Raw genomic sequence first — 16,007 nt, forward strand, 5'->3', positions numbered from 1 at the left:
ATAAAGCGGCTGAATACATCTTAAAAACAAAAAACCCTAATTGTATGTATGAGGCCTACAAAACTTTCACTTCACTTTTAAGGTCAGCCTGAAAGTATTAGAGGATGATATTTCATTAAAATGGAAACCAAATGAAAGCAGAGGTATCTACACTTATATCAAACAGACATTAATAAAAAGTCTGTAATAAGAGATAGATGTTTATATATCGATTACAAAGTCAATAAAATAAAAGAATATAACATTTGTAAATATTTATGCACCCAACGTGGGACTCAACAAATAACAGACCTAAAGGGAGAAATAGACAGCAATACAGTAATAGTAGAAGATTTTAATTCCCCACAATCAATCATGGATGGATAGATCGTCATAACAGAAAGTCAATACTGAAACATTAAACTGAAACTACACATTAGACCAGATGGACTTAATATTTACTGAAGCTTCCATCCCAAAGGGGCAGAATACACATTCTTTTCAAGCAAAACTAGAATATTCTTTAGGAAAGATCATATGTTAGGCCACAATTATTAATAAACTTCAGCACATTGAAATCATATCAAATATCATTTCCAACCACAATGAAATATGGAAAAATGTGAAGTGGTAAACTTGACTAAACTTATGGCAATCATTTTATAATATCAAATATGCAAAATATCATCACTACATTATATACCTAAAACTAATGCAGTGTTATATGTCAATTATATCTCAATAAAACTGAGATAAGAGAGAGAAATTACTTAACCATACATCTTCAGTCTCAGTCTGAAAGGAGGGCATGAAGAATTGTAAATAAATTCTGAACTATTTTTAGTAAAAAAAAAAGTTCTGAGTTTGAGATTTTGGTGGTAAAATCAAACTTTTGGGAAAAGTTAGGCTGACATTATTTTATATCTATTATAGGAATAAGCAAATAAATACACATTGATTGTCAGAGTTGGACATCAGTCCTTTAGAATCACTTAAGACTGAATCAGGTTTGATGCAGGATACAGGATGCTTGGGGCTGGTGCACTGGGATGACCCAGAGGGATGGTATGGGGAGGGAGGTGGGAGGGGGGCTCAGGATTGGGAACACGTTGTACACCCATGGCAGATTCATGTTGATGTATGGCAAAACCAATACAATATTGTAAAGTAATTAGCCTCTAATTAAAATAAATAAATTTTAAAAAATAATAATACTAATAAAAAAACTGAAGTATAAAAAAAAAAGACTGAATCAGGCAAAAAATATCAACAAATGCAAAAATGAGGGGAAATTTTTGTTGAGAAGTAGAATACTTGCATGGTCATAAGGTATATTCCCATAGACTGCTTATTAGTTGAAGGAACTGTTATGATTATACAATGGAAAAGGCAGATAGGAATCAGACATAGTGATCAGAAGTGTCTCCTTGAGAACAATAAAATACCATGGGTGTAGTAATCTAATGGTGATAGACAAGTGATGGCGATGGACAGAGAAGCATAGAGTGCTGCAGTCCATGGGGTCACAAAGAGTCGGACACAACTGAGCGACTGAACTGAACTGATAGTACTCTGCTGCTGCTGCTGCTAAGTCGCCTCAGTCGTGTCCGACCCTGTGCGACCCCACAGCCGGCAGCCCACCAGGCTCCTCTGTCCCTGGGATTCTCCAGGCAAGAACACTGGAGTGGGTTGCCATTTCCTTCTCCAATGCATGAAGGTGAAAAGTGAAAGTGAAGTCGCTCAGTCGTGTCCGACTCTTAGCGACCCCATGGACTGTATCAGGCTCCGCCGTCCGTGGGATTCTCCAGGCAAGAGTACTGGAGTGGGTCGCCATTGCCTTCTCCGGTAGTACTCTGGCCGAAGATAAATAACCTGAATATAACTTTGAAGGATCATCAGAGAAAAGCAAACTGAGGAAATTCTATTGAAAAAAGGAGGTGAGGAGAGACTGCTTTCTACAAAAATGTACATCTTTAAAATATATACGCACATGATGCACCAAATATAAGCAGCCAATCATGACAACTAAATCCCATATTTTATCTAATGTGGATACTAGGTAAAAGGGAACAAAATATTATAATATTGGGTTAGTGCAAAATGGAAATATGGGTGACGAATTAGGAAAAACTATTTTATCTAAGTGTTAAATTTACTGAACAGTACTATGACTTTGCAAGTAAATCTCTCAATTCTTTGGACTTATACAGTAAATTGTCTAGGGATGCAGCAGTAAAAGGCGATGATGAAAATATTTTTCCTTCACATATATCATGAAAAAATTATTGTGAAGAGAAAAAACAAAAGTGTTAATCATGTCCAACTCTTTGTAACCCCATGAACTGTAGGCCACCAGACTCTTCTGTCCATGGGATTCTTCAGGCAAGAATACTGGAGTGGATTGCCATTCCCTTCTCCAGGGGATCTTCCTGACCCAGGTATTGAACCTGGGTCTCCCACACTGCAGGCAGATTCTTTACCATCTGAGCCATCAGGGAAGAGAATTATGAAGAAAATTAGACAGCAAATAGCAAAGTAAATGAGGAAAATATTAACAATGGGTACACCTGGATATTCACATATTCTTGACATAATTGCTAATTTTGCAAGTTTTATGTAAATTTAAAATTATTTCCATGTAAGAATTTAAAGAAAAACCCTCATACTACCTTATTGCCTATCTATCGTTTCATAATTTTCTGTCCTCCATTTAACAGCAAATTTCCTCCAAAGAATTTTCAGTCTGTTTTCATCTCTTTGCTGCCTACCTGCTCTTTTTTTCTCACAGGAAGTACTTGGATTGTTTTTAGAAATTAATGTTTCCTACTCCTCTATTTAGATTTTATATTCTGGTAAGAACACAAGATGAGATCTGCTCTCTTAAATGTTTAAGTATTGCTGACTGCAGACACTATATTGTACGGCACAGCTCTAGATCATATTCATGTTGCATAACTGAAACTATATCTGTTAAATAGTGACCCTTCCTTTCACTATTCTTTCTACATCAATCTCACCTTCACAGTTCTATAACATCAAATATTCTTTTATCAAAAGAAACAGTCACTTCCTTGATATCAAATGCAGTTCAGTTCAGTCGCTCAGTCATGTCAACTCTTTGCGAACCCATGAACTGCAGCACGCCAGGCCTCCCTGTCCATCACCAACTCCCAGAGTTCACTCAAACTCACGTCCATCAAGTCAGTGATGCCATCCAGCCATCTCATCCTCTGTCGTCCCCTTCTCGTCCTGCCCCCAATCCCTCCCAGCATCGGAATCTTTTCCAATGAGTCAACTCTTGGCATGAGGTGGCCAAAGTACTGGAGTTTCAACTTTAGCATCATTCCTTCAAAAAACACCAAAAAGGGATGATCTCCTTTAGAATGGACTGGTTGGATCTCCTTGCAGTCCAAGGAACTCTCAAAAGTCTTCTCCAACACCACAGTTCAAAAACATCAGTTCTTTAAAAATAAAATAAAAATTAAAAAAAAAAATTAAAAAAAAATAAAAAAAAATAAAAAATAAAAAAATAAAAAAAAAACATCAGTTCTTAGGCACTCAGCTTTCGTTACAGTCCAACTCTCACATCCATACATGACCACTGGAAAAATCATAGCCTTGACTAGACGGACCTTTATTGGCAAAGTAATGTCTCTGCTTTTTAATATGCTATCTAGGTTGGTCATAACTTTCCTTCCAAGGAGTAATCAAATGCAGTAACCAGTCATTAATCTTCACTTATTTCAAACTCAATTACTCTTAAACAGATTCTCAAAAACTCTTTTTACTCCTAGCTTCTTTATTACCACACCCTTGAAATCCTTAGCTCAGTGCTCCTTCCTTCTCAGTGGAGTGGGTTGCCATTTCCTTCTGCAGGGGATCTTCCCAACCCAGGGACTGAACCTGGGTCTCCTGCATTGCAGGCAGACACTTTAACCTCTGAGCCACCAGGGGAGCCACCACTTCCCTTATACAAATTATCAAAAAATAAAGGACCATACTGCCCTCTTGCATTTATATTACATACTGTCCCAAGGTGACCTTACTAATCACATTATTTCAGTGACATCTAATACTTATTGATGCTTAGGTGATGACAATAATGATGGTGATGCAATAGATAAAATATATATAGAATTCCTTTTGTATGTCAAATGCCTCCTTTAACATTCACAAAATGAAATTCTTCAGTTGCCCACCCATTTTCCTCCCTTTGATCTCAGTTTTAGCAACACTGTCAACTAGATATTCAATGTAAAACTTAAGAAATATATTTGGCCCCCTATTTTCCGTCTTCCTCACACCAGTACATCAGCAAATACTGTATTTTCTACATTAAAATACACCTATAATCCAACAACAGCTTACCAGTACCAGCACATGGAGCAAAATCCCCATCCTGTCTGTCAACTGATCTTCAGTGTACCCTCTCATCCCCTCTCTAAATATTTTCCTTTGTGGAAGCTGGAGAGTCATTTTTAAAAGGTAAATTAGTCCGTATCTCTCCCTATTAAAATGCAACAGCACCTTCTTATTACTCATGAGCCATTGCTTCCTAACCATCTCCAATCATTCTCTCCCTGACTACTCCCTAATCATCTGGTTTTCTCTCTGATCCTCAAGGAAGCCCTGCTCTGAGCCATTGCACACACTGAGCCGTCTTCCTAGATTATTCTTTTCCTGTATGCATGCTCCTGGATGCCTCTTGTCACTGTGGGCTTGGCTCAAAGGTCACCTATTTCTAGGTCCCCCCATGATCATCAGATTTAGTGAGGCCCCTCATCATTTAGTTACTAAAATTTGCACCAGCTGTTTTTCATCTTTTCCTAATAATCAACAAATTCTGAAATTATCTGTCTTCCCCTCACTTACCACCAACTATAAGTTCCACTTGGGAAAGGAACTCAAATACCTTGCACTCTCTCCTATACCCATTTCTCAGGACAGTGTCAGGCATAGAGCTTTGCATGACAACTTTTGCTGAAATACTGACTTTTATACTTTTACAAAGAGAATCATTTAAACAGACATTATAATGTAAGCAAAAAGATTACAACAGAAACTCTGAGAACATTTTTAGGAGCTACTTGGCAAAGGAAAGTCTCTCATGAGATGCTATTTGCCAGTATCTATTAAATAATATTTTATAATAATAATAATGATGATGAACATTAAATAATGTTTTCATATTCATGCTAATGAGGAGAAAAAATAATCAAATGTTCTGGATTTATCCTCCCTGCCATAACTTCCAAGCAGATAACTGATGTTCTTTTCTTTTTTTTCTAATTGGCATACAGTTGATTTACAACATCATATTAGTTTCAGGTACACAGCAAAGTGATTCAGTTATGAATATATATACACTTCTTTTTCATATTCTTTTTATCATTTATTAACAACATTTTTATGAATGTATTATGCTAAATATATTGATATAAAGAAAATATGCAATTTAAATTCACTTTTCTTATTTTATTTCAGTTTTTGTAAGTACTACTAGAAAGCTTTAAATTCCAAACTTGGCTCCATTTTACTCCTATTGACTGAAGTTGTTAGAAATTCCAAATCCTTTCTATTAGATGATTTTTTAAAACCTCACAGGACCTGATTACATTGTTTCCTAATTAGCTTTTCCACTTTTAATCATTCCCACAAACATCCCTGAAGGGTATGTTCCCTACACCAAGGATATGAAGCTATCCTTTCTCCTTGTGAAGTGTTTAGATCCCACCAGGTGGAGTCCCCCAAGACAGCACCAAGTTTGCCAAATCATGAAAAATAAACAAGGAGACATTAACCTGGGTTTCTAAGACAGATGACATGCAGAGAGGTGGTGTTGTTGCTGCCGTTCAGTCACTAAGTTTTGTCTGACTCTTTGCGACCCTATCAACTGTAGCCTGTCAGTTTCCTCTGTCCACAGGATTCTTCAGGCAAGAATACTGGAGTGGGTTGCCATGCCCTCCTCCAGGGGATCTTCCCAACCCAGGGATCCAACCCATGTCTCTGACATCTCCTGCATTGGCAGGCAGGTTCTTTACCGCAAACCCATATATATACATCTGAAATAACCAAAAGAATTATTTCTTCAGAAAACATAAAATGGAGTTATCATATGATCCTGCAATTCCACTCCTCAACATATACCCAGAGAAGACCATAATTTGAAAAGACACGTGTTCCCTGATGTTCAGAGCATGACTATTTACAACAGCTAAGACAAAGGAAGCATCCCAAGTGTCCATCTACAGACAATTGGTCTAAGAAGACATATACATATATATAGGAAATTGAATATAACTCAGCCATTAAAAAAAGAATGAAATACTGCTATTTGCAGCAACATGGATGGACCTAGAGATTATTATACTAAGTGAAGTAAGCCAGACAGAGAAAAACAAATTTTTATCACTTACATGTGGAATCTAAAATATATATATATATATATACATACACATATATATACACATATGAACTTATATACAAAACAGATATAGAAGATCCTTAGCAGTTCCTGAACCTTTGATATGGCTCTATATTCCCTCATCATCTTCTCTGAAGATGAGGGAACATCACCAGGTGTGGGCTGGTGGCAATCTGAGGCCATCAGGGACTGAGAATGGGCTGCCTGATGGCAGCGGGCTGAGAGTTATGGGGCAGAAAAGCAAACAAAATAGCAGGCAGGGAGATGGGGAGCAGGGGGATTCTCCAGAGCTACCTTTAGGACTTCTAGGGGAGGCATTTGTGCACTGGGGGGATGGCTGAGTAATCATTTCATGAGCTATTTTATGACAGGAGTCCTAATAAGGAACATGGAACTAACAAGCCACTGCACACCAGAAGAGTTCAGGAAAGGTCAAAAGGAGATACCATGTGTCCTGCCACCCCCCAGAATCCTCCTTACTGGAATACATCTTGGCTAAACAATGCATGTGCCACCAGGAAGGACCCTGAGTCAGAATGATTGGCCAAAGACAACCCAGAAATTAATCCCACCTCCATAAAATGCGAGACTACAAGCCACATGGAAGAGCAGCCCTCCTGGGTTCCTCTACCCTCCTGCTCTCCACCTGAGCACCCCTTCCCAGTAAAGTCTCTTGCTTGGCTAGTGCATGTGTCTCTTCAGACAATTCATTTCCGAGTGTTAGACAAGAGCCCATATTTAGGCCCTGGAAATGATCCCCCTTCCCGCAACACTTTTCTTTCCCCATTCCCTCACTCCCTAATTAGTAACTTTTCAAGTCTGCTCTTTGGTGCTCAGTGAAGCTCTAGGAGATCAGTGCCTTTTTCTACAAACAAGAAACATGGAACCCAGAAAGGCTTTGACCCTGGAGTGTCCCCTTGGGGTCCTGCTTGTCCCCTTTTCTCTGCTACTCTTCAATCCCAAAGTGAACAAGGGTGAGAAAAGAAAGGAAATAAAGTTTTGGATAGAGAGTTTAATCATTAACTTGGCAAGGGAACTCAGTTTTAGGGGGACACAGTTTCAGATCACACTTGAGTCTGTCATTGAGCTGTAATCAGACAATAAGTTGGGTTGGAATGACACGAGGATTGCAGTGGACTGTTTATCTAAAATGTCATCTTCATTCAAGTGTCTGACACCGCAGCTGAGAGACCTGGAAGAGATGGGCTGCCCAGGCATCTTTTTATGGTCTTTCCATGAGGCTAGCTTAGGTTTCCTCACTGCTTGGCAAGATTAAGGTTTTTCAGACTTTTCATTTGGCATCTGGATTCTACCCCCCAGGGAGGGTGTTCCCAAAAAAGAAGGTAGAAGTTGCAAAGTTTCTTATCTCTTAAGTCATACAACTTCACTTCTACCACACTTTCATGATCAAAACATAGACCCAGGCAGGTTAAAGGGGAGAGGAAGTAAATTACATCGCATGATGAGGAAATGAGATTGAAAAATATGAAACAACCATTAACCCACCACAGCCATGACTCTGAAAAGACCTCTAAAGGCCAAAAGTATCCGCATGCATTCAGCTCACCATTCAACAATTCTGCCCTTTGCAAATTCCTGGACTTTCAGATCCTTACTGTTTCACCACCATCTGATGCTTTAATCCAATGATTTTTGCTTGGTATCTGCCTTTTTTAAGTGCCCTTACACAAGTTAGTAGAGGAGGAGGAAATATATCCATAAACTCTAAAGACTATGTAGTTACAATTTTTATGTATTGCCAAGGGGGTGGCTAGTTGTTTCTATCTTCATTTTAGATACATTTATTTATCTTACATTCAGATAGGAAGGGATATTAAAATAACTGTGGGATCACAATAAATTGTGGAAAATTCTGAAAGAGATGGGAATACCAGACCACCTGATCTGCCTCTTGAGAAATTTGTATGCAGGTCAGGAAGTAACAGCTAGAACTGGACATGGAACAACAGACTGGTTCCAAATAGGAAAAGGAGTACGTCAAGACTGTATATTGTCACCCTGCTTATTTAACTATTATGCAGAGTACATCATGAGAAATGCTGGACTGGAAGAAACACATGCTGGAACCAAGATTGCCAGGAGAAATATCAATAACCTCAGATATGCAGATGACACCACCCTTATGGCAGAAAGTGAAGAGGAACTCAAAAGCCTCTTGATGAAAGTGAAAGTGGAGAGTGAAAAAGTTGGCTTAAAGCTCAACATTCAGAAAACAAAGATCATGGCATTTGATCCCATCACTTCATGGGAAATAGATGGGGAAACAGTGGAAACAGTGTCAGACTTTATTTTTCTGGGCTCCAAAATCACTGCGGATGGTGACTGCAGCCATGAAATTAAAAGACGCCTACTCCTTGGAAGGAAAGTTATGACCAACCTAGATAGCATATTCAAAAGCAGAGGCATTACTTTGACAACAAAGGTTCGTCTAGTCAAGGCTATGGTTTTTCCAGTAGTCATGTATGGATGTGAGAGTTGGACAGTGAAGAAGGCTGAGCGACGAAGAATTGATGCTTTTGAACTGTGGTGTTGAAGAAGACTCTTAAGAGTCCCTTGGACTGCAAGGAGATCCAGCCAGTCCATTCTGAAGGAGATCAGCCCTGGGATTTCTTTGGAAGGAATGATGCTAAAGCTGAAACTCCAGTACTTTGGCTGCCTCATGTGAAGAGTTGACTCATTGGAAAAAACTCTGATGCTGGGAGGGATTGGGGGCAGGAGGAGAAGGGGATGACAGAGGATGAGATGGCTGGATGGCATCACTGACTCAATGGACATGAGTTTGAGTGAACTGTGGGAGTTGATGATGGACAGGAAGGCCTGGCGTGCTGTGATTCATGGGGTCGCAAATAGTTGGACACGACTGATAGACTGAACTGAACTGAACTGAAGTTATATAAATTAACATATTATTTATTGCGAAGCAATATTGACGGGCTTAAAGTTAAAATTAAGTCTGCTTACATTTCCTGAAAATTGACATACTTCTCTTGAAAAATAAAGGAACTTCAGAACAGATTTTACTGCAAAGAGGAAAAAGCAGTGATATGTCCAGAACAGGTTACATGTGCAAAACTAATGAATTTGAGAATGCTAAGTGGAATTGTTAAATTGCAGACTGGGCAGATATAGAAAGGGTTAGCAGTTTCAGAGGATTAGAAAAACGCTCAGCTACATAATGTTAGTCCCTTCAGGATTCTTTCTTAGATGTTCTCAGTTTTCTTTAATGCTTGCCCAAATATGTCACTCTCATGGCACAAATTGCCACCCACATGCCAATGAGATATGTTACTTTAGAGTTTCCGGTGTACTGTTCTGCTACTTTTTTGAATAAAATATTAACCTTTTAAGAATGCCATGGAAAGACCTCTTTACTTGTTTATTCCTCAGGGTATAAATGAAAGGGTTCAACATAGGGGCAACAGATGTAGTCAGCAGAGAAACTCCCTTATTAAGAGCCACTTCATCCTTAGCTGAAGGTTTCACATACATAAAAATGCAGCTGCCATAGGTGATGGAAACCACAATCATGTGGGAAGAACAGGTGGAAAAGGCTTTTTTCCTTTCCTGAGCAGAGGGTAATCTTAGAACTGTCCTAATAATGTGTATGTAGGACAGAACTATGCACACAAGGGTTGCTATAAAGGTCAACACAGCACAGAATATAACCAGCTGCTCTATGAACCATGTATCTGAACATGCATTCTTCAGTATTGGAGAAGCATCACAGACAAAATGGTCAATAAAAGAGTCACAGAATTCCAGGTGGACACTCAGGCCAAGGGGTGGAAGGATAATCAAGAAGCCAGATACCCAACAAGAGAGAATGAGGCTCCTGCAGACTCTGCTGTTCATGATGGTCAGGTATTGAAGGGGTTTGCAGATGGCCAAGTAGCGGTCATAAGACATCACAGTCAAGAGGAAAAATTCTGTAGCTCCGAAAAGGACAATAAAAAAGATTTGGCTGAAGCAGGCATTGATGGTGATCATTTTGTCCCCACTTGATATGATGTAGAGGTATGTGGGCACACAGGCCGTTGTGAATGAGATTTCTAAGAAAGAGAAATTTTGAAGAAAAAAATACATGGCTGTTTTTAAATGAGGATCCACAAAGATGAGAGAAATTATGGTCAGATTCCCAATTACACTTAACATATATGTGACCAACAAAAAGACAAAAATCAAAATCTCTAGTTGTGTGTCATTTGTCAAACCCAGTATGATGAATGCTGTTATTGCTGAATGGTTTCTCATCACTGACTTGGTAGTATTGTCTAATCTTCACATGAAAGTCACAGAAATTGGATCTGAGGAACAATTTCAAAATAAGACAGGATCAAATGATGCCTTTAAATAACAATTAAATCAGTCACATGCATTTCCTTCTATAACTTGATTCATCTTTCATGAAATGATGCCCTCAAAAGCCACTGAATGTACCACAGGGAAGATAAAAGCATTTTGTGTGGATTCAATCATATCTCTGTCCTCTACTGCATGAGAAAACTTGGGAAGGTCATTGAACTGATCTGTGCTCCCACTGTCTTCCTTAATAAGATGGCTTTAATGATAATACTACATCATAGTGTTATTCTGAGAGTTAAATAAGCTATGCCATATAACATCCTTATAATAGTAACTAGGAGATAATAATCTCTGTATAAATGTTATTTTCTTATTTTCTGATGCCAATCTCATAATCTCAAAAAAATTTTTTAACACACATTTAGTTTCTCATGTAGCATCTCTTCCTCTCTCATTATTTTCTTCCTCATCTCTAGATTAATTTCATCAGCATACAACCTCTCTCTGGTATTCCACATATAATATTTTAAATCTTTCCCATTGAGGAGTAACATTTCTATCATAATTTTAATGTTTCCTATAGCTTTCATATAGTTTTGACATTTAGAAACACATTAATCTGAATATTCAAAAATAAAAGCAATTTATATCAAGAAAGATGAGTGGGAGGATATAAAACTGAAAGCAGTTTGAAAAAAAATCAACCCATTTTTACCTTAAAAGATATATAACTATACAATGACAAAAAAAGAAGACCTAATCCAAATTTATCAACATATTATTTGGCAGAAAGTAAAATGGAGATTTTCATTATGCCTTCAAACTTAAGTGTTATTCATCTTAAAAATATTGCTACAGAGCTATTTTTATAAGTTTCATGGAAAACACAAAGCAAAAATCTCTAATAGATATACAAAAGATAAAGAAACCTAAGTATATCACTACAAAAAAATCATCCAATTACAAAGGAAGAGAAGAAGAAAGAAAATAAAGAATTGCAAAACAGAAAGAAACATATAACAAAATGGCAATAGTAGATCCATATTTATCAACAATTACTTTAAATGTAAATGGACATTTCTCCAATCAAAAAACAGAGTGGTAAATCAACTGCACTTCTATTAATGTTTAAAAATAGAGTGGTGAATACATCTTAAAAAAGAAAAAAGCCCCAACCGTGTGAAGCCTACAAAAATTTAACTTCACTTTTATGGGCATACACAGCACAAAAGTGAATGGATGCAGAACAATATTTCATGAAAGTGGAAACCAAAAGAAAGCAGGGGTATCTATACTTACATCAGACAAATAGACCTTAAAAAAAAAAAAAAACCTGGAATGAGAAAAAAAGAAGATGTTTATATATTGATTAAAAAGGTCAGTCCAACAAGAGGATATAACCCTTGTAGATATTTATGCACCCAACATCAGTTCAGTTCAATTCAGTCCCTCAGTTGTGTCCAACTCTTTGCTACCCCATGGACTGCAGTATGTCAGGTTTCCCTGTCCATCACCAACTCCCAGAGCTTGCTCAAACTCATGTCCATTGGAGTCAGTGATGCCATACAACCATTTCATCCTCTGTCCCCTTCTCCTCCTGCCTTCGCTCTTTCCCAGCATCAGGGTCTTTTCTAATGAGTCGGTTCTTCACTTCAGGTGGCCAAAGTATCAGAGTTTCAGCTTCAGCATCAGTCCTCCCAATGAATATTCAGGACTGATTTTCTTTAGGATTGACTGATTTGATATTCTTGCCATCCAAGGGACTCTCAAGAGTCTTCTTCAACACCACAGTTCAAAAGCATCAGTTCTTGAGTGCTCAGCTCTCTTCGTGGTCCAACTCTCATATCCATACATGACTACTGGAAAAACCATAGCTTTGACTAGACAGACCTTTGTCAGCAAAGTAGTGTCTCTACTTTAGGTCATAACTTTTCTTCCAAGGAGCAAGTATGTCTTAATTTCATGGCTGCAGTCACCATCTACAATGGTTTTAGAGCCCAAGAAAATAAAGTCTGTCACTGTTTCCATTGTTCCCCCATCTATTTGCCATGAAGTGATGGGACTGGATGCCATGATCTTAGTTTTTTGAATGTTAAGTTTTAAGCCAGCTTTTTCACTCTCCTCTTTCATTTTCATCAAGAGGCTCTTGTATGCTTATATCTGGGGATATTTTAATGTTTATTATAGTACATGTGTATATGATTCTATATATTTCTTTAGATAACTAAAATGGCTGAGAAGAAAGATACCACAGTTCACTGAGCTCACCTACAGTCCATATTTGTGTCTCATTAAAATGAACCAGGACTCCCTAAAATTTGGCCAACTAAGGCTGAGTGGAGGAGGTAAAAAGTGAACATGTAACATCTTATTATGCCAGAAGATAAGGAAATCCTTAGATAATAAATGGGAGCTTGTCTCAAGGCCTACAGAAGTCAGCTTAAAGATGTCTAATTGAGAAAATGGGAGACCTTTTGAGGATCAGGATTATTAAATACAACAATGAATTATAACCCACTGAAAACTTGGAATGCATGAGTCTGTACAAATAAACAATCAATGGATCAAGTAAAAGTCAATGAAAAGGAAAAGCTCTTGCTTATAGTAGAATGCCAAGGACAAGTTGGTAGATGAGAAAGAGGGCTGGCATTGGAAATCAGTCTTTTGCAATCACTAAATATGAAAGCATCATGACAAACAAAGCTAGTGGAGGTGATGGAATTCCAGTTGAGCTATTTCAATCCTGAAAGATGATGGTGTGAAAGTGCTGCACTCAATATGCCAGCAAATTTGGAAAACTCAGCAGTGGCCACAGGACTGGAAAAGGTCAGTTTTCATTCCAATCCCAAAGAAAGGCAATGCCAAAGAATGCTCAAACTACCACACAATTGCACTCATCTCACACACTAGTAGGAGAAGGCAATGGCACCCCACTCCAGTACTCTTGCCTGGAAAATCCCATAGACGGAGGAGCCTGGAAGGCTGCAGTCCATGGGGTCGCTGAGGGTTGGACATGACTGAGCGATTTCACTTTCATGCATTGGAGAAGGAAATGACAACCCACTCCAGTGTTCCTGCCTGGAGAATCCCAGGGACGGGGGAGCCTGGTGGGCTGCCGTCTATGGGGTCGCACAGAGTCGGACATGACTGAAGTGACTTAGTAGTAGTAGTAATAGTATCACACGCTAGTAAACTAATGCTCAAAATTCTCCAGAATGAAGCCAGACTTCAGCAATATGTGAACCGTGAACTTCCAGATGTTCAAGCTGCTTTTAGAAAAGGCAGAGGAACCAGAGATCAAATTGCCAACATTCACTGGATCATCAAAAAAGCAAGAGAGTTTCAGAAAAAACATCTATTTCTGCTTTATTGACTATGCCAGGGCCTTTGACTGTGTGGAACACAATAACCTGTGGAAAATTCTGAAAGAGATGGGGATACCAGACCACCTGACCTGCCTCTTGAGAAACCTGTATGTAGATCAGGAAGCAACAGTTAGAACTGGACATGGAAAAACAGACTGCTTCCAAAAAGGAAAAGGAATACGTCAAGGGTGTATATTGTCACCCTGCTTATTTAACTTATATGCAGAGTACATCATGAGGAACGCTGAGCTGGATGAAACACAAGCTGGAATCAAGATTGCTGGGAGAAATATCAATAACCTCAGATATGCAGATGACACCACCCTAATGGCAGAAAGTGAAGAGGACCTACGAAGCCTCTTGATGAAAGTGAAAGAGAAGAGTGAAAAGGTTGGCTTAAAGCTCAACATTCAGAAAACTAAGATCATGGCATCCGATCTCATCACTTCATGGCAGATAGATAGGGAAACAGTGGAAACAGTGTCAGACTTTAATTTTTTGGGCTCCAGAATCACTGCAGATGGTGATTGCAGCCTTGAAATTAAAAGATGCTTGCTCCTTGGAAGGGAAGTTATGACCAACTTAGATAGCATATTCAAAAGCAGAGATATTACTTTGCCAACAAAGGTCTGTCTAGTCAAGGCTATGGTTTTTCCAGTAGTCATGTATGGATGTGAGAGTTGGACTGTGAAGAAAGCTGAGCACCAAAGAATTGATGCTTTTGAACTGTGGTGTTGGAGAAGACTCTTGTGACTCCCTTGGACTCCAAGGAGATCCAACCAGTCCATCCAAAAAGGGGCCAGTCTTGGGTGTTCATTGGAAGGACTGATGCTGAAGCTGACACTCCAATACTTTGGCCACCTCATGCAAAGAGTTGACTCATTGGAAAAGACCCCTAATGCTGGGAGGGACTGGGGGCAGGAGGAGAAGGGGACAACAGAGGATGAGATGGCTGGATGGCATCACCGACTCAATGCACATGAGTTTGTGTGAACTCCGGGAGTTGGTGATGGACAGGGAGGCCTGGCCTGCTGCAATTCATGGGGTCTCAAAGAGCCGGACACTACTGAGCGACTGAACTGAACTGAACTGAAAGATGGAAACAGGCAAACAAAAAACAACAAGAATGCAAAATCAAGGGATGTTTTTTGTTGAGAAGCATAATACTTGCATGGTCTTAAGGTATATTCTCAGAGACATTTAATAGCCAAGGAAACTGGAATGATTATATAATGGATAAATGGAATAATGATCAAACCTAGTGATCGGACTTGTCTCTGTGAGAATAATATAATATCATCTGTTTCATACTCTGGTCGAGGATAAATAACCTGAACTTAACTATGATGGATCATCAGAGAAAATCAAACTGAGGAAATTCTATTGGAAAAAGAAGAGAGACTGAATTCTGCAAAAATGCCTATCTTAAAAAAAAAAAAAAGCATATACACATATGATGTTCCAAATAAAAGAGAATAAAGAATCATGTCAAATAAATGCAATACTTTATCCAGTTTGTATACTTGGCAAAAGGAAGGGAAAATTACATTACTGTGTCAGTGACAAATGGAAATGTGGATAATGAATTAGATAAAATTATTTTATTAGTGTGAAATTTACTGAACAATACTGTGGTTTTCCAAGTAAATATCTCAGTTCTTTGGACATACACAATGAATTGCTAAGGATCAGTTTAGTTCAGTCCCTCAGTTGTGTCCGACTCTTTGTGACCCCATGGACTGTAGCACACCAGGCATCCCTCTCCATCACCAACTCCTGGAGCATGCTGAAATTCATGTCCATCCAGTTGGTAATGTCATCCAACCATCTCGTCCACTGCCGTCCCCTTCTCCTCCTGCCTTCAATCTTTCCCAGCATCAAGGTCTTTTCCAATGAGTCAGTTCTTTGCATCAGGT

The 16,007-nt window shown here is 38.7% G+C and overlaps 1 protein-coding gene across 1 annotated transcript; it reads right to left on the reverse strand.

Annotated features, from left to right (window-relative positions):
- Positions 1-9,739: 9,739 nt before the first annotated feature.
- On the reverse strand, positions 9,740-10,675 carry LOC129641609 (olfactory receptor 6C2-like). The gene has a single exon (XM_055566280.1). The coding sequence runs from the start codon at positions 10,673-10,675 to the stop codon at positions 9,740-9,742; it is 936 nt and encodes a 311-aa protein (XP_055422255.1).
- Positions 10,676-16,007: the final 5,332 nt, after the last annotated feature.

The sequence above is a fragment of the Bubalus kerabau genome, chromosome 1, assembly GCF_029407905.1.
Source record: "Bubalus kerabau isolate K-KA32 ecotype Philippines breed swamp buffalo chromosome 1, PCC_UOA_SB_1v2, whole genome shotgun sequence".
NCBI classification, from domain to species: Eukaryota; Metazoa; Chordata; class Mammalia; order Artiodactyla; family Bovidae; genus Bubalus; species Bubalus kerabau.

What these genes read in the sequence shown, in the direction of transcription:
- LOC129641609 (XM_055566280.1), bottom strand. Translation starts at nt 10,675, where the DNA reads ATGAGAAACCATTCAGCAATAACAGCATTCATCATACTGGGTTTGACA.